Source organism: Lepidochelys olivacea (genome assembly GCF_965140295.1).
Source record: "Lepidochelys olivacea isolate rLepOli2 genome assembly, chromosome: 7".
Taxonomy (NCBI): Eukaryota; Metazoa; Chordata; order Testudines; family Cheloniidae; genus Lepidochelys; species Lepidochelys olivacea.
The window spans coordinates 23689024-23712523 of record NC_140417.1 but is presented as its reverse complement, the minus strand read 5'-3'; the positions used below and the strand labels follow the sequence as shown (position 1 = coordinate 23712523).

Genomic DNA, 23500 nt, shown 5'->3' with positions numbered 1-23500 from the left:
ATCACAGACATATTGGGCCATGCCCCTTCCCCAACGCTTCCTCTGCACAGACACACAGTGCCCCAGAGAACACAGCTCTACAACACTCAGGGGGTCCAGACCCTCTCTGTGGCCTCCCCATATCCTGAGTGCCTATGTAACAGAACCACAGACTTCTCCCCGCTGCTGCCTACCGGACCTTCTGTGGATAGGGGCAGGAGCTGCACCTTAAAATGTTACTTTCTTGGGATAGGGACCAGGGCCCCACTGAAATCAGTAGCAAAGCTCCCATTGACTTCAGTGGGGCCAGGATTTTGCCCTATTGGGTTTTGTAAATGCCTATATGAAGCATATTTCAGATTCTACGAAAACAGACATTATACACATTAAGAACCAATTCCTTAAATATCAATACTTGGATATGTTCACTTCCATATAAGTCAGTTTTGTGTCATCAGGCTATTTTGGAATACAGTCTGATGTATTTTACCTGTAGCTTCCATTTGACAATGCCATTTGCAGGCAACGCTGGGATACTGGACAGAAGAAAGTTTGTAGCAATTTAGAAATAGCTAATATACCAAAGAGGGTGATAAAGAGCTTTATGAAACAAAAAACAATGCAGAAAATCCCCTGGTGTTCCCAAACAATCAGGAACAGACTGACTTACACTCTTGGCCATTTAAGTATGAAATAAATAAAGAAGATGTTGTTCATTTTGTGTGTGTGTCTAATTCCATGTTCTCAATACAAATGCATTTAAGCTTGTCCCTTTAAAAGAGCTCTGGACAATCGGAATCATCTTTACAGACGACGGCGTCTGCTTTTAAATTAGCTTTTTAAAAAGCAGCCACTCTCTCTTTTCCCTTTTCCAATTCCCATTCACACTCAGTGCAGATAAACACCGACAGACCAGGGAGAGGAGCCATCCTACACTTAAATGGAAACTACATTTCAGAGGAGGGTTGTTTTTTCCTACAACACATGTCCAGCTTGCAGCCTGTCTGAAGCCATTTGGCTGCAGAGACTGTGTGTGTGTGTGCGCATGTCCCCATCACCTCATGTAACCAAAAAAGTGTTAAAAACTAGGCTCTCAATATGGCTAACACAGTATTTGGGTCTGTCCAGGTCCTCCTTGAGGGGATGCTGTTATAGCTGCTGAATCTCCCTTGAGTCAGACAGCACCTTCCTCTCCCACGGACATCTGCTTCAGTCCTCTTACAAATCTATTTAACGCAGTTATTGACTGTCCTGACTTTTATATCTCAGTGCTCTCAATTACACTGGGGCAAATCTGGAGTAACTTTATTGAAATCAGTGGATTTACAACAGTGAAACAGAGCAGAATTTGGCCCAGGGTATTTTATTAATAATCTTTTGCACTTCTGTAGAGCCTCCCATCTGAAGACCTGAAAGCACCTTACAAATCTCAGTGAGCTAAACCAGTGAAGTGGGTTAGTATTTTTAGCACCGTTTTATATGGGAAAAGAGAGGCACACAGGGGTTAAGTACTTTACTGAAGGTCAGACACTGAATCAGTGACAGAGCTGGGAATAGAACCAATAGCCCTGACCAGAGCTGGAGATAATATCCATGGTGAACCACAAGCCCACCCAAAGATAAGCCTTGGGTGCAAGGCTAGAAGCGATCATGGAGCCTTATCCAAGGCTCACAGAAGTTTGGTGAACAGAACTTGTGCTTGTTCATGGCGCTGGGAACCTGGCAGGGCTCTCTCTTCCTTGCTCTCTACCAACAATCTTTCGGGCCCTCCTGCAGACATCCAAGACAAGAAAGGATGATTAGCCCAACCCTGCAATCTCCTCTGCTAACCGCTGAACCACACTGCCTCTCTTAAGAACAAGACCTTTTTCGTAGCCACTTCTGTCAGTCACACCTCAATTCCCCCAGCTTGCTGTGTCTTTTAAGTTTCCCCTCTTTAATCCCAGGAACGTGCCCTGGCATGCTTTATTTCTAGATCTCCCTCCATTAGAATGAAAAATTTAAATATATAGAAGGATACTGACTTCACTCTGCTTATACATTTCCGGTTTCCACTGCTCAAAATGGAACAGGCTCCTATGTGTTGCTCCCCTGATCGCTAGACCCTTTAAGATGACAGTGTCCCCCGCTTTGCAGGTGGCAGCTCTGGGAAGGATATCGACGTGAGAAAGCAGTGTTCCCCATCGTGAAGAAACTATGAAGTGTATTCAACGAGAATGGTTTTAATTACAATCGGAATTTCTGAGCTATTGTGCCGAAAAGTGACCTCATTTGCAGCCAAAAAGGGCACACACTCGACCCGGGAGGCACCACGAGTTGGAAACGGTCAGGGAAAAGTTTCCATCCTGCAGCAGTGTTGGTGGAACAGCTATCACACATAGAAGTATTGCTTAAAGGTGGAATATTTTGTTGACGTATTAAACAATAGAATTGCTCTGTTTGCTAAAATGAAATTTTATAACTGGTTTCCAGGTTTTGGCGTGGGATTCTTAGGGCCTGTGATACAAATAAGTTCAGCCTTCAGCAAGGTAGCTACTTTCACTCAAACGTCATTTCTCATTAAAAACGGTCTTCTTTTCAAATGCATTCCCTCAGGAAGTGGTATGTCTAGTGACTGCAGCAAGGGACCAGCAGTCAAGCCACCTGGGGCTGGTGTAAATTGGAGTAACTCCTTAGAGTCAATGGATGTAACCCTTCAATTCTTGGGCTGACTTTGAAAGGGAATGGTTTCAGAGGAGCAGCCGTGTTAGTCTGTATTCGCAAAAAGAAAAGGAGTACTTGTGGCACCTTAGAGACTAACCAATTTATTTGAGCATAAGCTTTCGTGAGCTATAGCTCACTTCATCGGATTCATAAAGTTTATGCATCCGATGAAGTGAGCTGTAGCTCACGAAAGCTCATGCTCAAATAAATTGGTTAGTCTCTAAGGTGCCACAAGTACTCCTTTTCTTTTTGAAAGGGAATGTTGTTCATTACAGAGGATTTGGAACCCCAACTCCTGAGTTCTATGCCCAGTTTCCCCCCGACTTGCTGTGTGACTTTGCACAAGTCCTTTTATTTCTCTGAGCCTCAATTTCCCCTCTGTAAAATAGGGTATAATGATAACTCGCTGGGAAGCTGTGAGGCATTAAGATTTGTAACATGCTTTAAGAATTTTGGATGAAAGGTGCTACAGAAATATTATTACAACAAAGGTTGCATAACAGTTTCCATTCTAACCCGGTTTTCAGTTACTCGTAACTTTCTACCATGAGAAAGGTACACATACAACCTTTATTTTGCCCTCTTGTGTGCTTGAATTAGTATACCATCCTTTCTTGAACTTAATGTTTTCCCAATAATAAATATATATATATATATAAAAGAACATTTATAGTAACTGAATACTACTCTGTGTATATCATACAAGAAGAGTCCAAACAACATCACTGATACAAAAAGCACACAGTAAGTCATGATAATACAACACACTACACAATTACTTCACAGCTAAAGCTGGGGAAAAAATTTTAATAAAACATTGTTTTCAAGCAAAACAAATATTTTCATAGAAAATTTTCACTTAAGCCTTTTCTGGTTTTTTTACAAAAGAAAAAAATCCCCCAAAATTAATAGAAATTTTCTATTTTCATTAAATTTTAGTTTTTGAAAACCATTTTTTAACTCAATGTAATTTTTTGAAAATTGAAAAAAAAATCTGGTTTTGATTAGTTTTTTTCATTGAAAAACAAAAACACCCAAATATTTCTGAAAAAAAAAGGGGGGGAAATTAGCATTTTTGGACTAGCTCTAATCACAACACACATTAATTGGGAAAATTTGCTGGCATATATAGACTACCTACATTTTCAATAAAGCTTTCTTTGTAGTTAATTGCCTTATCCCTGAGTTGTACCTAATGCAAGCTTAGATTGAAAAGAATTTATCATATAAAAGAGCAAAGTCAATACAGATATATTGGATCATATGTCAATGAAATTGGTCTAAGCATACAGGAATGAAATCTGTAATACAAGATGTGGCAGGTTGTAGAAAAACTGATAATATATTGTATTTGAGATTAAAGATCATAATGCATGCCCAGATCATAATGCATGGACAGATTGAAGATTCCACATGCAATCTTAACTTTTGCATCTCTTGGCTTTTTGAGTGATTAACTCTGCATCTTTAACTGAAGTTTTCTTAACATAGATTTTTAAACTGAATTACATGGCTGTTCATTCATGCCAAGTAGTGAGTGGAATTTGGAGAAATCTGTGTTGAGGAAAATAGGTGCAGTTGCACCTTAAAGCAAATAATGATAAAACATAGCATTTATATATGGGTGACTGGCCTGTTCCTGTACACATACACACACACACACACACACCCCGGCACTGTTCCTCACACATTCTTGTCAACTGCTGGAAATGGCCCACCTTGATTATCGCTACAAAAGATTTCCCCCGCCCCCCGGCTCTCCTGCTGGTAATAGCTCACCTTACTTGATCACTCTTGTTATAGTGTGTATAGTAACACCCATTGTTTCATGTTCTCTGTGTATATAAAATCTCCCCACTGTATTTTCCACTGAATGCATCTGATGAAGTGAGCTGTAGCTCACGAAAGCTTATGCTCAAATAAATTTGGTAGTCTCTAAGGTGCCACAAGTCCTTTTCTTTTTGGGTGGATATTGTGATTAAGGCACTGGACTGCAAGTCTGAAGATGTGGGTTAAATGTTGGCTCTGCCACAGATTCTCTGTGTGACCCTGGCCAAGCAACAATCTCTCTGGAACTGAGTTTCTGCATCTGTAAAACAGGGAGAATATTTCCTTACCTCACAGAAGTATTGTGCGGCTAAATTCATAAATATTTGGAATTTGCTTACAGAGCCTCAGGATAAAAGAGGCATAGAATTGCCAAGTACTATTATTATTATAGCACTTTACATCTTCATGGCACTGACCAATCATTAGCCAATTCATTGAAGATCATGGTGTTTAGATTAAACTAAACTAAATAACTGGATTCTTTTGTGGTACAGCTCACAAGGGCTAATGCTGTTGTGCAAATGACTCCCAATTACATTAATGGTGGGGTGCTCATGCTACAGGAGAAGCCAACATTTACACCAACACCACTCAACAATTGGTTGGCACGTTTTCCTTTCCTTTCTCTCTCTTTGGAGATGGTTTTCTGGCTGGGTGGTGTTTTCCTTTTACTCAGCCTTGTTTGAGCCACTTGTTGCTTTTTACCCCAGAATCTCCTTTTTCATTTTTGCATTAAAAAAAAAAAATGAACAGCACATTTGTTAAAAAAAAAACCACACATGAATATTTTCTTTTCAAACTACTGAAGAATTGTTTTGTGGCCAGACATAATTGGAGCACTGGTCAGTTTCATAAGTACTGTATATCTCTGACTCTGTGAGCTAGAATCAGAGCCATGCAGATAAGGCTGTCATCAGAGATAACAGCAGTCAACAACCCTCAGTGTCATTATCTCAGCAAAGGGAAAAAGCAGGCAGCTCCCCTCAATATACAAAGTGTGGCAGTTATATATGTCTCCTTTACAATGATAGATGGTGGGGGATAAAGGGGAAATCTAACAGAAAACCTTGAAAGCCAGCCTGCTTGCTCCCTCCAGTCCCAAACTGCGAATATTTTTTATACACACAGTAAACAGGCACCCCTTCCCAACACATGCACACAGCAGAGTAGCTATAGCAGAATAACTCACGGACATAAGTCCATGTGAAGTCAGTCTTTCTTTTGTTGTTGTTGTTAATGGAATTTCTTAAAAAGGAATAATGAAGCAGTGATTGTCACACAAGCCTAACTGGAAGGCAAACAAATCTGCCAGATCAAGGCTTTTTAATTTGAAAAAATAAATAGAATAAATGTGAATTTATTTGCTATGGTTTGATTCCTCTCTGAAAACGCTAACCGTTAAGCCCCTTTTACCTTATAATCAAACTTCAGCAGCATAACAGTCTTTGGCGTGTAACTGTGCTGTACAAACTGCCCAGGGATTTAACAGTCTGCATCCTTCTTTCCACACACGCACACAGTATAAAACAGAACACTTCATCGCCACAGACTGCTGCTTCCAAACACTGACTTTTGTGTCAGCACCAATACACCGAAACATCCACACAAATGTGACATGCTGTCATTGCCCTTTTGAACACGCAGGCGAGTTGCAAAGCTCCAATCTAGTTGATTCTAATTAAATGCCTTAATCAAAGCACAAGGAATGCAGGAAGCAAAATAAAATAAAATAAAAAATGCACACAAAATAGAACAAGTTGAAATCATAAATAAAATGTTCTGGGTCTGTTTTCTTTATGTGCATTTCTGAAGTGACAAGAAACACACAGTAGGGCATTTAATTAAATCAAAGGGTAAGGAAGGGGGGACCTGGAAATGACCACGCTGCCTGCTATTATGTTACAGTTCACTAAAATGAAAACTTATTTTTAAACCTCTGGCATTAATTTGAGATTATTCAGATACTTAATTAAAAGTGCAGCATGTGTTAAATATTATTTCAACAAAGATTATCATCAAACCCTATGTAATAAGATCCTTCAATGCTTAGAGCGATATTTTATGCAAATTTTCGGTGCCACCAAATGAAGGGCTCTTCAGTCTTTTTTCCCCCCTCTTCATTTTGCTGCAGCAAAATGTTCCAGCCAGGAGAAAAGTTTCTAGAATAACAGGGAAACTATAGATAATACAATGCAAGGAATATCATCTCAGTGATAACCAAGCTTCTGTGATCAGCTACTTTACTGATAACACTTTAAAATAAATGAATAGGGGGCAAACTGTGCAGGCTAAGACTCCCACTATACTTAAATGGGCTAAATTCTACAATCCATGGGATTGCACGGGTTGTCTGACAAGACTGAATTTGCGCCGATGGGAATTCTGCTAGAGTAAGGACTGCAGGATATGGCCCTATGTGTGTTAGGAATGGGCCAAATATTCAGTTCCTATAGAAATAAGACAGGAAGCTTTTTAGAGCAAAAAATATATTTTCCTTCCTGGACTGATCTTGGCCCTCACTCATGTGAGTAGCCCCAATGGAGTTGATGGAATTGTTCACATTAGTAAGAGGTCTGGTGCTAAGCTTTTAAAGGGATATGTAGATGTACAGTGCTATATGTAGGAATTTTAACAAAAAGGATTAATTACTTGCTATTCTGAGCAATCCATTTTGTTTGAATACTAAGCCAGTCAAAAAATCCAAAATGAATACCTACTAGTTACAAGGGCTCTCATCTCGCATGATGGCCTCATCAGTCCTCTCTTAACAAACTTTAAGTTATTGACCAGGGCCAGTTTTGTATTTTTTGTTAACGGATGAATTGGTTTCCAGGGAAAATTTCCTTGTTTAAAGTGAAATGTACGTGTGCTGGAGGATATCATGTCGTTTTTTAAATACAAAACATTACTACTCACAGTGTGATCTAGGTAGTAATCTGACACAAATCATATTTGCTGTTCAACAAATATTCAGTAAATTATTTGTCTGAATACCAAAAAGTATTTATACATAGAAGAAGCCACAGTTAAAATGCAGGAAAAGCAATTACTGTCCGTTTGGGGGACCAGTTCAGCCAAGTATAGTTATCAAAGACTCATTGAAATAATCAGGATAAAAAGCTTCAAGACTACAGATGACCTAAAATATATTTTTCTGATGCATTAATGAATTTTTACATATCTAACACTTCCCCGCCCCCTCCCCCCCACAAACTGACTACCCCGTTGCTGGTTCTTTGGTCTGAATTTGATGCTGTAGCACACTTTGAGAGCTCTACTGAAATGACAAGACATATATTTTACTGAAAGCACAAGCCATGAAAATACAGTGATGGATAATTCTCAGGCGAGATTGTAGTGATTGGTACTTGGTCTGAGATTGTTGTAACATGCAAAATGTACTGGTTGCTTCAACAATAAATACATGGGAGAATAAATAATACAGAGATAAATGATTATAAAAGAAGAAAACTCAAAGAAGCAAAATGCCAGCCAATGTTTCAGGCTCTGAGACAAGAAGTGGAAGATGGTGGCTCTTGGTGCAACAGACAAAGGAAAGGATTTTTACATTGACCATCATTAAAATGTACTGTAAAAAAAAGTGTATTAAAGTATATTAAACACATATAAAATCATGTAACTGGCTAGTTGCCTGCCACATTAACATGTACTCACAATGATATTTTACCCAACTTTCTTTGTAGGGCATCTATTCAGGCTGTGATCTCTTCAGGGCAAAGATTTTGTCTTCATGGCTCGTCTCTGAAGTTCCTAGTAAACTGCTCATTCAATACAGATAAGAAATGACAATCCTCTAATAGTTCAACATGTACCATAGGAGGTGTATTTTTAAAGGATCTACTTTACTGGCAATGAAATGGAATGTTCAAGAGTTGGCAACATTTTTCCTTTAATAAAAGAAGTGCAATGGACTATAACTCAAAGACTAGGGAGCACCAGCAAGAATGACCATATCAGCTATAAGTTCTCTATCTAGTCTATATTCATAGCTAAGACTATACACACGGATATAGTATATACACACGTGTACACAGATAGATACAGGAACATATGTTAATACATATGTTATGGAAAATAAGCAAAGGCATTGTTCCTGGGAGGATCTTTTAGCTGCATGCTCTACAATAGCATTTCCAGTTTTTTAGTATTTTGGCAAACATTAAACAGCAATTCACTTTCTGGGAGAAATACTCCCCCAACACCATGTATCTTCATTTGAACCACAGGTTTCAGAGTAGCAGCTGTGTTAGTCTGTATTCTCAAAAGAAAAGGAGGACTTGTGGCACCTTAGAAACTAACAAATTTATGAGAACATAAGCTTTTGTGAGCTACAGTTCACTTCATCAGAATGCATCCCATGAAGTGGGCTGTAGCTCATGAAAGCTTATGCTCAGATAAATTTGTTAGTCTCTAAGGTGCCACAAGTACTCCTTTTCTTTTGAACCACAGTACAACATTTAGTGGTATCTTACTATAAAGAAACCAGACTAGTAGGATTTTAACCCTGAGAGCATATGATAAATACAATGATTTTAATTGTAAAGTATTAGATCATTTCCTTGTCACTCTAATGTATAGAACAACATAGTAAAGGGAGTTATATTTTTGCGGCTCCACTGCTTGATGCAATCCAAAAGCTATCATCAAAAGAAACAGGATACTACTGCCCTCTGTTGGCATCTGAAAAGTAAGTTCCCCAGGAGAAGTTTAAGAAGAACCAGGGTCTGATCTACACAGTCTCTACGATTATTTGATAATTAATTACTTCTGGGAGCTGTCAGATTTACTAAAGGAATCTCTGATTCTTTTTATTATGTCATTTTCATCCCTATGACAACACAGTCCAAAGGACAATGAAAATATACAGTGTGATGAAGCCCTTAAACAAATATGAAGTCCCTGTGTTTTGCCCACCAGTCTAAACAATTTGATAGTGGCAATAATAACTCTATTCACAACACAGCTTTCCCAGTGCAGCTCTTGTAAACTTTCACTATCTTAACTGTTAAACAAAACTTGGACTTTATCAAGGACCCTTTGTGCTTTATCTCACTACTTTATTTATGTGCTATGAAATGACCCAGATAAGTGATAGAGGCTACCCAGGAAAAGGGGGAGTAAGATTTATGCAAAAGTAGCTGTACAGATATTTTAAAAGATGCAGGGTTCATTACAATCAAAGAGATGGAAATGAAGGGCTGTAGAATGGGAGGAAGTGCACAAAATTAAAACGGCAAAAGTGCTGCAGTTCTCAATAGAAGTAACCTCATTGCAATCATTTTCTTACATCTTTGACAAAAACAGGGCATCCTGCTATTCTCATATAAGGCTAATTCTCTTTTCTCATATAAGGTTAATATAGAAGGCTTTTGCATCCTCATATAAAGCTAATATGTAATTATATCTTTGCATTCAGCAGCAGGATGAATAGTCATCTTCAAGTAGCACAAATGTTCTTGGGGCCTGATTCTGTCTTTACCCCGATTATAAAACACTGGAAGAATGCCACAAAATTAAACCCAGTGGGAGTTTAGAATCAGATTTCCGAATGTAGTCATTTTAAAAAGTAAATTGCTATTCCTTCTAATAATGTATATACGATGTAGGGTTCAAAGCTGCTCCCACTGAGATCTCTGGCAAAACTCGAATAAATACACATATACAGGTGGGTGCATAACTAGAAAGAGAAATGTGTGTGTGATTGGTATTTCAGACAGACATACAGACTCCCTACACATATGTACATTCAGTTGTTTAGGTACTCATGCACACACACAAACAGTTCATATATTGCAGGCATTTAAATCAGCTGATTAAAATGGGTGGGAATTGTAAACTTTAAAGGAAAAATTAGAGTCCATAATATGAAACAACCAAGGGAAAACTGATCCTTTAGAAAAAAAAAAAAGTTCAGATGACAATTACTGGATGCCAGTGCATCCTCTCAGGTGACAGGTTAACAGAGCAAAATAAATGTCAACAAAATTTTTTGATAGTGATAAAAATGCATGTTGATATTTTGATGCCTTAGGATGTACAATTGCAACAGTCTCCAAATGGATTAAGACTTTCAGATCAAAGCCAAGGTTTGTCCATGCTGAACATGCATCTTCAGCCTAACATACATTTAATAAAAACAGTCAAAGTTAATTCCTTTCTGAGGGTGTCTCAGTTTGCTCCATCTTACCTGGGTCCATTTATTGGCTCAAAGAGGCTTCGAAGTAAGACTGGCCTTCATTTCTGAATGTGATACAGTGCAGAAAACGTTTTTTAAAAATAAGTAGTTATAATAGCTTCCTGCGTGAGAAAAGCCTAGCAAAATCATATACACAAAGTAATAACTCTTAGTATTGTATTTTGCACATTTTATCTTTGTTGTTATATCCCATTGCCTTTGAAAACAAATTAAATTAGATACATATTATTTAGTGGAGCAAAACTCACTCCTAAATAGCATAGTAAAACATACTTCAGGTTTGGCTGTGCTAGTAAAGATCTCTGTCTGAAGAAGTGCAGTACTCAGTGTAAACACATAAAATGTTGGAAGTTAATGGGGTTCTGCTTATTGAGTTTTATCTTTATAAATTCATACAATTCCAGCAAATATATATATATATTAAAGATCTTGCATTTGTTTTCCTGTATTTTACCTGCATGGAGCAGTGGTATCCAGGACATACTTCAAATGCTAGAACTGATTACATATCTTAGGGGGAAAATTACCTCTGGTACAACCTCCATTTCCTAGCAGTTGACATGATTCCCAATATGCATATGATCATGGGTACTGGGTGTGCGTAAAATGCATGTTTACTGGTAATCTTAAATTGTCTGTATACACAGGAAGCTTTCTGTTAACTGATGACGTTATTCGTCTTGACTAGTTTTAAAGGGATAAGGGCAACATGTTTGAAGTGGGTTTGTTGTTCCTTCTGTAATATAAAGTGAAGGAAGAAAAAACTAGTGTGCTTATTATTTATTGACTGGCTAGACAGTTCAGGCTCAGATATCTGAACCTCAAATATCTGAAGCTGACTGCTCTCTGAATGTTATGTCCTACAATATCTGTTAATCACATGGAAAACTCCCTCCATTATCTGAAAATTTGATTATCCAAAATTCTTCAATGCTCCCCCATTACATTTAGATAATTGAGGTTGTACGGTGCATAACTGCAGACAGTTCGAACAGCAACAATTATCTTTCAGCTGATATAACTATCAATAGCATGTGTACAGCATATACTACAAAGGTTCTATTGTGTGCATGGAGAGAGATAGAGATGAGATAGATATAGTTCTGGGAGGCCATCTTCTTAGTAGTAAGAGTACAGAATTGGTGTCAAGAGACCAGAGCTCTAACTACTACCTATGCTACTGACTCTCTCTCTGTTACCGTGGGCAACCATTTACTTTCTCTGTACATTAGTATCCCAACCAATAAAAAGGGAATAATGACAATTATCCATCTTTGTAAAGTGCTTTGACACCCTCAGATATAAAGCATTATATAGAAAAGTGCTGGGTGCTATTGTCCTTTTAATCATGTTTTTAAAACTCAGTTGAAATGAGGGATTGAAAATATAACTCAAACCATTTAAAGAGACAGACTTTCACCTGGTATAAATTAGCAGGGACTTCAATGGAGCTATGCTGATTTACACCAGCTAAGGGTCTGCCCTTTAAACATAAGTTGCCAGATATAAGAAAATCAGTACTAAAAAGTTGTTTATACATTAAGTACAAATTATTCCACACAGATTCCAATTTATTAGGACAGTGAATCGCAGTTAACTCGCGCGATTAACTCAAAAAATTAATCACGATTAAAAAATATTAATTGCGATTAATCGCAGTTTTAGTTGCACTGTTAAGCAGTAGAATACCAATGGAAATGTATTAAATATTTTTGGATATTTTTCTACATTTTTAAATATATTAATTTCAATTACAACACAGTATAAAAAGTTGACAGTGTTCGCTTTATATTATTATTTTTGATTACAAATATTTGCACTGTAAAAATAACAAAAGAAATAGTATTTTTCAATTTACCTCATACAGATACTGTAGTGCAATCTCTTTATTGTGAAAGTGCATCTTACAAATGTAGATTTTTTTTTTTTGTTACAGCACTGAACTCAAAATAAAACAATGTTAAACGTTAGAGCCTCCAAGTCCACTAAATCCTACTTCTTGTTCAGCCACACTAAGAGAAACAAATTTGTTTACACTTACAGGAGATAATGCTGCCTGCTTCTTATTTATGTCACCTGAAAGTGAGAACAGGCATTCACTTGGCACTTTTGTAGCCGGCGTTGCAAGGTATTTATGTGCCAGATATGCTAAACATTCGTATGCCCCTTCATGCTTCGGCCACCAGCCCAGAGGACATGCTTCTATGCTGAAGATGCTAGTTAAAAAAATTATGTGTTAATTAAATTAGTGACTGAACTCCTTGGGGGAGAATTGTGTGCCTCCTACTCTGTTTTACCCGCATTCTGCCACATATTTCATGTCACAGCAGTCTCAGATGATGACCCAGCACATGTTGCTCATTTTAAGAACACTTTCACTGCGATTTGACAAAATGCAAAGAAGGTACCACTGTAATATTTCTAAAGATAGACACAGCACTCGACCCAATGTTTAAAAATCTGAAGTGCCGTCCAAAATCTGAGAGGGATGAGGTGTGGAGCATGCTTTCAAGAATCTTAAAAGACCAACACTCTGATGCAGAAACTACAGAACCTGAACCACCAAAAAAGAAAATCAACCTTCTGCAGGTGGCATCTGACTATGATGATGAAAATGAACATGCATCGGTCCACATGGATTTGGATTGTTATCAAGCAGAACCCATCATCAGCATGGATGCAAGTCCTATGGAATGCTGGTTGAAGCATGAAGGGCCATATGAATCATTAGCACATCTGGCAAATAAATATTTTGTGACACTGGCTACCACAGTGCCACGCGAACGCCTGTTCTTACTTTCAGGTGACATTGTAAATAAGAAGAGGGCAGCATTATAGCCTGCAAATATAAACAAACTTGTTTGTCTTAGCAATTGGCTGAACAAGTAGGAGGACTGAATGGACTTTTAGGCTCAAGTTTTAAAGTTTGTTTTTGAATGCAATTATTTCTTTTGTATATAATTTCTTTTGTATTTAATTGTAAGTTCAACTTTCATGATAAAGAGATTGCACTACAGTACTTATATTGAAAAATACTATTTCTTTTGGTTTTACAGTGAAAATATTTGCAGTCAAAAATAAATATAAAGTGAACACTGTACACTTTGTATTCTGTGTTGTAACTGAAATCAATATATTTGGAAATCTAGAAAACATCCAAAAATATTTAAGTAAATGGTATTCTGTTATTACTTAACAGTGCGATTAATCGTGAAATTAATCAATCACTTGACAGTCCTAATATTTATCATTGCATAATTTTTATGCTTCATTACAAATTGGTATCAACTGTTGGCATTTAAGCAAGGTTAATACAGATTTCAGTAAATAATAATCTAATCTATCTAGGTATTTAGACTGTGCTCAGGGATCCTAAAATACTTTACTGTCTCTATATAAACAACCTAATTAAAATGCAGCCACCTCTTCGGTAAAGCCTGTTGCTGAACAACATGCTGTATACCATTGCCAGGAAGGGCAATATATTTTCCAAGGACACCTGGATCAAACAACAACTCTTAGGAGAAATGCGATGGGATCTGTAATGTCACAGAATAATAGAAATGCAGGACTGGAAGGTATCTCAAGAGGTCATCTAGTCCAGGGGTTCTCACAATGAATTTTTTGGTGGCCTCAGAGCATGGCCACCAACTCTTGCTTAAGGCCACTCTGACAAACCAATCTCTCTGTCCCTGCCTCCCACAACCCTTCAATGAGAGCCCACCCTGGGGAAGGGGGTCAGGAACTCACTAGCAGCCTGTGGAGTTCCAGACTACCCATGCCCGGATGGGCAGGAGTGAGGAAGCTGCCCAGGGGAGCGCCCTGGGGACTGAACACCACAGCTGCCTCTACTGACAAGAGCTGCCTCTGGTGTCGCACTCTCTGGTCCCACGTGTCTCCAGAGGCGTTGCCTGGAGCTCCCAGGAAGGTTGTGTGGGGCAGGTCACTGATCTCTGCTGGCGGCACCAGCACAAACACCAAGGGGATGCATCTCACTGCCCTTGGTAACAACTAGTCAGGAGCAACAGCTTGGTACAGCAGGGAGGGGGCCACTGGTTTGCCCCCCATCTCTGCCCATGCTTTTGTGGCTGCCATGGCCACAAAAAAATCCGTTGGTGGCAACATTTGAGAAACACTGAGTCTATCCCCTGTGCTGAGGCAAGATTAAGTATAAGTCCCACAGAGGAGACAGGACCTTGGTCATTGTGATCTCATTGGAACAAATGTACAAATACTGTAGAAAATTAATGCTGTATAGTTATTCTAAACCTATTGATCACAGGTGAGTGACGCCTTTGGTGTTCAACCCAGATCAGTAAAGGGTTGCATCACCATCTGTCCTGCAACTCTGGGTGACTTCAATGCTATGCTGCTGTGGCTCACAGTCCTGACACCAGCAGCCAGCCTACAAACATTGAGGTCACACCCTGGCTTACACCACCCAGTTACTTTTTGCAGTGATCCCAACACCCTCCCACTTCTGAATTTCCCCAAAATTGTCTGCTACTGGGACAATCTGCTGAGGTTCCCAGAATTGTGAGTTACTGCGTTACCTCTCTCAGCCTGAACAAGTGAGAGTTTTGCTACTGTTTAGCTGTGTGACAATTCCCTGAAACACTAGCTTGTCTGATTTATCAGCAAACTCCTCAGGCCTCTGCCAGTCGAAACCTTGCGTTGCAGGTAACAAACACTAAACCCCATTCCCAAGACATTTCTCTGCAGTGTTCAGCCCTTCCCTGGAACCACTGTTCCCTCTAAGCGGTGTGTGTGTGCGCATGTACACAGATCCGAAACACTGCGCGCACAAAAATTTGCACAGAAGCACAACAATTTGCACAGAAGACATTTTTTGCGCACATGGCCTGTCAAAAATTTTAGGGAACATTGCCTGGAACACTCACAGAACTTATCAAGTTTGCTGCTCCTTTAAAGAGGCAATACACTGCAGTTCATTAATTTAACTGGGGTTTGACAAACACTCATATCAATCACATCACTGCATTGGTTTATAGTAAAAGTAAAACAAATTTATTTAACAAAAGGACATAGGATTAAGTGGTACCAAGTATAAGGAACGAAGACAGAAAGGGTTACAAGCAAACAAAAGTAAAATATGTTTCTAAGACTAAAACTTAATTTCAGCAAGTTACAACCTTTGCCTAAGCAGGTTTCTCACCTCAACTCACTTTCCAGAGACTTCAGCCCCCTTGGTTAAAGGATCCAATGTTCTGTGATTCAAGAGCTCTGGCCCCTTTAATCCCGCAAGTGATGGATACTAAAATGGCATTCTGTTCTGCTTATATCTCCCTGTTACAAGAAGCAGGAAGTCTCCCTGGGAGTGCAGTCACCATCCCCCATAGACTTAAGTATTCATCCTCCTCCACTGGCTCTCCTGATGGTTTTGCTTACCTTGCACACAGATGTGCTTTTCTTTGTCTTTGATCACACCTTGCCTAATTTATATTCCCTTGTCTGGAACAGGCATGGCTTAGGCACTGCTTGCTAAATATATTTTAAGAACATATGTGCAGCACATATCTATAAAGTCTCGTGGGTTTACCATCTATATTAATGATTAGTGAGTTATTAGTTTTCCAGAGATACATTACATGCCATCTCTTGGACGTATATCTTGATGTCAGTGAGCTGGGATACACGGACTATGTCAGGCCTGAGAAGAGCTGCTGACACAGAGTAATGAGCCACCAATGGGGGGCTGTGTCACTAGGTGAACAAATGCACAGATCTGTATGCATAATATAGCCTTGCATAGTGCAGACATACTTGTAATCACCATAAACCAAACTTCTTAAAAGCAGACAGAATGTGACCGTTTTGGATAGAGAGATGACACCTGAATACTCTGCTATCTTTTTGCTTTGTCTCAGAAGCATCTGAAATTCTACTTTAAGACTTTTCCACATGCTGGTTTCTGTAAATCACCCATCTCTTTTGGAGTGCTAAGGTGAGGTAAAAATTCTGTGCTCACTTAAAGCTTTTTATTTCTCTTGTAACATGGACATACTGGAGAGCAGATTAACTGGGGGAAGGGGGAAGGAAGGGAAAAGGGGGAAGAGAGAGCGAGCAAATGGTATTACCAGTGACCTAATTCTTCCTCTTAGAGAAAGAAAGGGGGAAGAAAGCCTCTTGTGATATCTAAGGGGGAACTTGCCTTGTAAACTAGCCTCCTGCATGAAACAGAAACAAGAATGTCACTGGTTGATCCAGAGGGGCAACCAAAAGCAAGGAAGAGCTTAACAGACCTGGTATTTTCATTTCAGTGCAGCAACAGGTATTATGCTAAGGTCCTGTCTACACTACAGAAATAACTGCACAGATGAGGAAAACTAGTGCATTCAAAGATCCTTTGGCCATAACTATAAAACATTTTTGTGCTATATATTTAATGTGTATCAAGTTTTATAAGCTACAGACTTGTGTTTTATAAAAGGGATCATCACTCTGTTACAGCATTCTCTCTCTCTAAGGTTTCTATACTTACACCTAAGTACCATACATTAAACCCCGCTCAGTCTGCCCCATTAGTACACCTAGTGTCATAGTAACCCAGTATTTCAAGATGTGAATCATTTTTACTCTATACTATAAGTGCCAATTATAACACTACTAGACTCTTTTATCTGAGCACTTTAGGAAGGTGGCTCACCAGAATCATCCTCTTTTTACACAGAGAGGTCATGTGACTTACCCAAAGTCATAAAGTCAGTCAGTCAAGAACAGAACTCAAGTCTCCAGATTCCAGCCTCTTGCTCAATCCACATTTGATACTAAAATGTATCATTTATCATAGCAGATCAGACAATCAGTCCATGGCGCCCAGTCTCCTGTCTCTAAATAGAGTTCAGTGAATAGTTTGTAACAGATCATTTATTAGATGAATTTAGCCTCATTTTCTGCATGCAGAACATCCAGGAGCAGATCATTATTTCCTTCGTATTATTTTTATTAAAAAATTATTCAATGGGCTTTTTTAGGTTTGTTTTTGTTTGGATTTTTTGTTAATTTTTTAAAGCTGCTTCAGTTGATCAGTTCTCTGTGAGTACTTCAAATTCGCTATTTGAGCTGTGACTGGTCAGATCCATTGCATGGTGTCATTTCTGCTCCCTGACTGGAGGAGCACACAAGCATGTCAGGGCCCAAACACTCTCACATGCAAATTTCACATTAAGTCTCCATGTGATTTTGATATTTGTATTCTGGGATTTGATTTACTTCATGCGAATAAAACTGAATGGCAAGAATATTCATGGGGCATGTATGCAAGAAGAATGTGAAGATGGTCTCAACTAGTTCTCTTTTAAAATTCCAGTGCCTTTTTTCTCTCTCTCTTTCATTATTCCCCCAGCTCTTTCTCCTGAGTGTCTGGTATCCAATGTTTCTGACAACATGGTGGTAGAGGCAGTTGCAGTGGGAGAAGAGAAATTTCTTCCTGACCCCTGCAGATTACCAGTTTATACCTTCGAAACATAAGATCTAATTCAATCCATCTAGCTAACCATTTCTACAACATCCATCATTATAGTACTGGATACTAATTTGACTGATTTAAACTTGGTAGCTTGAAATTGTATTTGATTTCACCAAAGGATTTTTTTTCCTTCATGTGTGTTCTCCAAAACCCATTAATTTTCATGTGCAATGGAAACACAGATTGAGATTTGAGGGCTATTTCTTCTACTTAACATGCAATCTTAAAGAAAAAAAAAAGTATACATTTAGCTCTGAAACCTGAAGTGTTCTTTGAGGGAAAACGAATACGTTTTAGCCTTAAAGGGATCACAGACTGCAATTATATAATTCTTGTTAACTGATGTTAAAGATAGGCTGGAAAGAATGTATGCTGAGGCCCTGTAATAAAATGAGCTCCTTTACTCCTTTCAAATGTTTGCAAGCCTTGGAGGTTATCCAAAGGTCGAATACAGGAAAAGTCTTGGTGAACAGAAAACATAATCATGAGTTTTTTTAATATGAGCCCTTTCTGTAATAAAATAAAATTATTGTAAGGGAGGGGAGGGCTAGCTCCGTCTCCTTAGATCTAGGGCCAGGGGGGCTGAGCTTTAATCAAATGCTGCTGTTCTATACCCCTCCCCCAGCTGAGCCTGTTGCTTAAAGTAGAGAGAACCCAGTTTAGGTGTGTCAGGGTGTGATGCAAAAGTACCAGCAAAGGAATGACTTAGGTTGCAGCAGTATTCTATAAAGGTGCAAAGACAAGAGTCTGGAATTGCACCCCCTTGGGTTCACTGCAGAATAGGGCAGGCACTCCAAAAAAAGAAATAAATACAGTATATGGTTCTTCATCATTGGCTAACTCAGCCAAAGAAAGACAGAACAATACTACCCTCTGTTTATATTACGCTTTTTGTTCTGAAGGATCCAAAATCACTTTCTAGAGCAGATAAAGGAGAATCAGTCACCTGCCACTGAAATGCAGCTGCTTCTGGAGTGGAATGAAACCACTGTTTAATTTCTCACAGGAACCTAAACAACAGTGCTAGAATGGAAGTGAAACAATATGGAGAATACCACATCCAACTGCAACTACCGTACAGGGGAATTTGGAGAGGCACATTATAATTACCCAGATTGAAATTTGGGAGAATACGAGGGTAGCAATCTCTACTTTTGCAAAAGTGCTGAGAGTTCTTTAGTGGTCTCAGACAGAAATACCAGGATGAGTTTTGCTCTCAATAAAGCACTCTCCATCTCACTTAACCCTCAGTCATTTATTATGAAGGCTATGCCACATGACCTAAGCCTCACAGATCCACAAAGACAAGGGCTTCCCCATGTCTTCATTGACCAAAAAACAGATCTTCCAATATGTGGAAGTCTCCCTTCGCTCACTCAGAATATGAATCTGGCGTAATGAGCAATGTGGCAGCAGTGCTGGATTAAACAGCATTAAAGAACACATATAGATCCTGCAATCTGAAGGCTACCCAGCACTGTGGAGAAGGTGCTCCTCCCCAACCCAATTTCTTCCTGAGCTGCTCTCCTTCCTTGACTCATGCATTTCCCCCCCCTCCTCTCCCCATCATCATCATGTCCAAGGGAAAGAGCCCGCCCCTTCAGATTACTGGGCAGAATTACGAAACAAACAAACAAACAAACAGGGCCTCACATTTCACTCCTCCCAAGCAAAAACTTTCCTCCCTGCCACAGCCAGAGGCAGCCCAGGCTGGCCGGAGCTCCGAGTACTCCCAACCCCCACAGCCAGAGGAGCCTCGGGGAGGCTGGAGCTGCCCCAACCCTGCCGCGCCTCCCCTCCTGAGACCCCCAAAGTGCCCCACAGGAAAAGCCCTTGTCTCTTCCCAAAGAACCTGAGCTTTTTATATGTGCCATACAGGTTCCTGAGCGGTTGAGGAGGTGGTATGTGCTACTCAGCTTCCTGGGTTCGTCAGTAATCGCCCTGGAGTTCAGGGAGATTGTGATGAACCCAGGAAGCTGAGTAGCACATACAACCTCCTGAGCCGCTCCGGAACCTGCATGGAGTATAATAGTAAGCTAAAACTTTCCCCATGCCAACTACCAAAACCTGCACCTGGGTGTCCGCCTGCAGCGCCTGCACCAGGGGAGGTTTAGCCTCCCTGGCCTATTATACCCACCACCTAGTGCTGGGTAGATGCCAGTGCAGTGTGAACATGTGGCTAAATCTTGCTTGCCTGGGCCCTACAAGGAGTCCCACTGAAGTCAGACAAGCAGGATCAAGTCTATATTGCATATATTCACTTTAACATCAAGTCACTGTGCATTAATTCACCCCACTAACTTGGGGTGCAACTGTCATCAATGTGTTGTCCAGCACCAACAACGCCCTCTTCTCTCCCATTTCCAGAAACAGTGTTTGGGGGTCCAGGTTTTTCGCCCTGCAGGACAGACAAGCCTTCCAAACGCTTAATAAAATTACTACACTTGAAAAACAGTGCATTTTTATTATTTTAACTTTTTCAACGAGGACCCACGCTCTTTCTGTAAGGATGTGATTCGTGTCCTACCACATTCAAACAGCAATTGGACTGGATATTGCTTTTAGACAGTGTTCTCTTTCCGATGGTATTACACGAACTGCAGTTTATTTCATTTCACGTCGCCTTCATTCAGCTCTTTCTCCTCTTCTTTCTGCATGGGGTTCCTCCGCTTTAATCTTGCACTCCTCCTTCTGTGTTTTAGCTGAAAATTCATCAGAAAATTCAGTTAAATCGTGCCCTTGAGAATTCAAACTTTTCCCCATTCAGGTCCTAATCCAGGACAGCACCTCGCTAGCATGTCCTTAAATCCCACTGACTTCTAGGATACTTAAGCACATGCTTAAAATCAAGCATGTGCCAAATTGCCCATCCTGAATAGAGATATTTGCCTGTATTGGGGCCTCAGATAATAGGGGATAGCCAATAGAGTGGACATGTACTCTGAATGGCTTGTGGAATGACAGACAAGGAAGCACCAAAAGCCAGATTTTCAAAAGTGGTCAGCTTCTGCAACCGAGGATGGATTCTCCAAAGAGTTCAGCTCCCATTTAGGTAATAAAATAAGTGGCAAGATTTTCAGATGAACTCAACAGGTTGGGTGGGAGGGCTTTGATAAGTCTGACCATGACTTATCCAGAAGGAGCTGCTGAGCACTTTTGAAAATCTAGCCTGCTGAGTGCTGAGCCCTGGCAAATCTGGCCTCCAAGTCCCTTGGAAAATCTGTCTCCACAGCATCAACTTTACAAGTCAGGCTCAAAAAGTAGTTTTTGCACCCTCAGCGAGCTCACAGACGACAAAGGGTTTTGCTGAAACTTAAAAGAAAAATTCACCTTGGGGCAAACATCACGCCTGGGCATTTTCTGACCCCAAAACGTGAATGTCTAAAAACGTGATGAACGTGTGGACAGAGGTGGCTGTCGTGGAGAGTACTCTGCATCCTTAACTCGAATGGATGGGATTAAATGACTGCCATAATGAGTGAAAAACTCATAGGAGAAAGAGAGGGAACAAGATGGGAAAGGAAGGGAAATCCTAAGCAGCAATTTTAGTGAACTTCAAACTTTCCAAAGGAAATGATTCTCCCCTGGCTTGAGGCTAAGCATGAACATGTTCATACCAGCTGAGTATTTAAGGTGCATTTGGAAGGCAAGTTTAGAAGACTAGATTTATTCTTAATAATGGAGCCATGCCCTCCCACCCATATTGCTGGACACCAGCCAGGCAAAGAGTCTGTGAGCCTATGATTATAAAAAAAAAGGGGGGGGGGAGGCACCATATACATCCACTTGACATTCATCCAAGCTAGAGACCCATGTTGCTATGATTGCTACCTCTGCTGCTGCTGACTGCAGCACCTTGGCTACTTCTGCTTTTGCCACCCTCTCTGCTGCTTTGGCTACTGACTTCAGATCTACTTGTGTTTTCACTGCTGCTGCAGCTGCTGCTCCCTCTGGGGCTGCTGCTCCCTCTGGGGCTTCCACCGCTGCTGCTGCAGCTGCTGCTCCCTCTGGGGCTTCCACTGCTGCTGCTGCTCCCTCTGGGGCTTCCACCGCTGCTGCTGCTCCCTCTGGGGCTTCCACCGCTGCTGCTGCAGCTACTGCTCCCTCTGGGGCTTCCACCGCTGCTGCTGCTCCCTCTGGGGCTTCCACCGCTGCTGCTGCAGCTGCTGCTCCCTCTGGGGCTTCCACTGCTGCTGCTGCTCCCTCTGGGGCTTCCACCGCTGCTGCTGCAGCTACTGCTCCCTCTGGGGCTTCCACCGCTGCTGCTGCTCCCTCTGGGGCTTCCACCGCTGCTGCTGCAGCTGCTGCTCCCTCTGGGGCTTCCACCGCTGCTGCTGCTCCCTCTGGGGCTTCCACCGCTGCTGCTTCCATGCCTGCTGGAGCTGCTGGTGGTGCTGCTGTTTCCAGTGTAACCAAGTGACTATTCAGCAAAATGCAGCTCCCGGAGGACAGTACAGGCCTGCAGAATCCGAAGGATGGCTCTGAACCTTTTGGCAAAATATGCAACCACAAAAAAATATAATAATCATGGTACTACGTTCAAGGCCATTGCCTGTCATCATAGCAAACAGCTGAGTGCGGGGAAGGGGGACATGGAACCATGTTAGCTGGAGGGATAGCCAGACTCAGAGGTTCAGAGCGTCTACCTGACAACACAGCTTCAGTTCTCAAATTCCAGCATTATTGCTACACAGATCAGAGTCACTTAGGATTTGGGACTTGATCTCAGTCCAGTAGCACAACCATTTACCAGATTTTTTTCAGTATTTTCATGTGAGGCGGCTTGGGAAGCAGAGAGAGAGAGAGAGAGAGACAGAAATGAAGGGAAGACTAGCTCGTTTCCAAAATCTGTTTGCTCAGTATCACAGCAAAAAAATCTCCCTGACCAGCAATCCAGTATGAGACATGGGAACACAGAAACTGAAACGTGTGTTTTTCCCAAACTGTCAGACCCTTCTGTGTGTGAAGAGATGCCAAAAGATTTCCCCCATAGGCAGGAAAAGTCAGCCACAAGTCAAGCAGTCATTGTATAGTCTTTGCCCCAAATTTCTGCCGAGGCACTTCACTCCTGGCCCACAACACCCCTTGCTGTTCCAATACTGGGCTCCCTGCACAGTTCTGCCAACGCAGTCCTGCAGGATACTTTTAAGATATGCTGCTATTGGACTATGCCTTGGACTAGGATATTCCTTCTGGTGGCACTGGAAAATCATCAGCCCATATGTAAGGGGTTTTGACAATCAAACGACATTATTGGTAAAAATCTGTAACAGTGTAATACA

General features: G+C 40.6%; 1 protein-coding gene across 2 annotated transcripts in view; it reads right to left on the bottom strand.

The window, feature by feature from the left end:
- Window positions 1–20662: 20662 nt before the first annotated feature.
- The window catches only part of LOC311523115 (uncharacterized protein), a 42011-nt gene continuing 39173 nt past the window's right edge, over window positions 20663–23500 (bottom strand). The window contains exons 5-6 of one of the 2 annotated variants that reach the window (XM_084632835.1): window positions 22050–22705; window positions 20663–20920 (exon numbers count right to left, since the gene is read on the bottom strand). In XM_084632835.1, coding sequence (XP_084488961.1) covers window positions 20828–20920; window positions 22050–22589 — 633 coding nt within the window. In that variant the 5' untranslated portion in view covers window positions 22590–22705 and the 3' untranslated portion in view covers window positions 20663–20827. The remainder of the gene's footprint in view (window positions 20921–22049; window positions 22706–23500) is intronic. The other variant, XM_084632836.1, reaches the window with a different exon arrangement.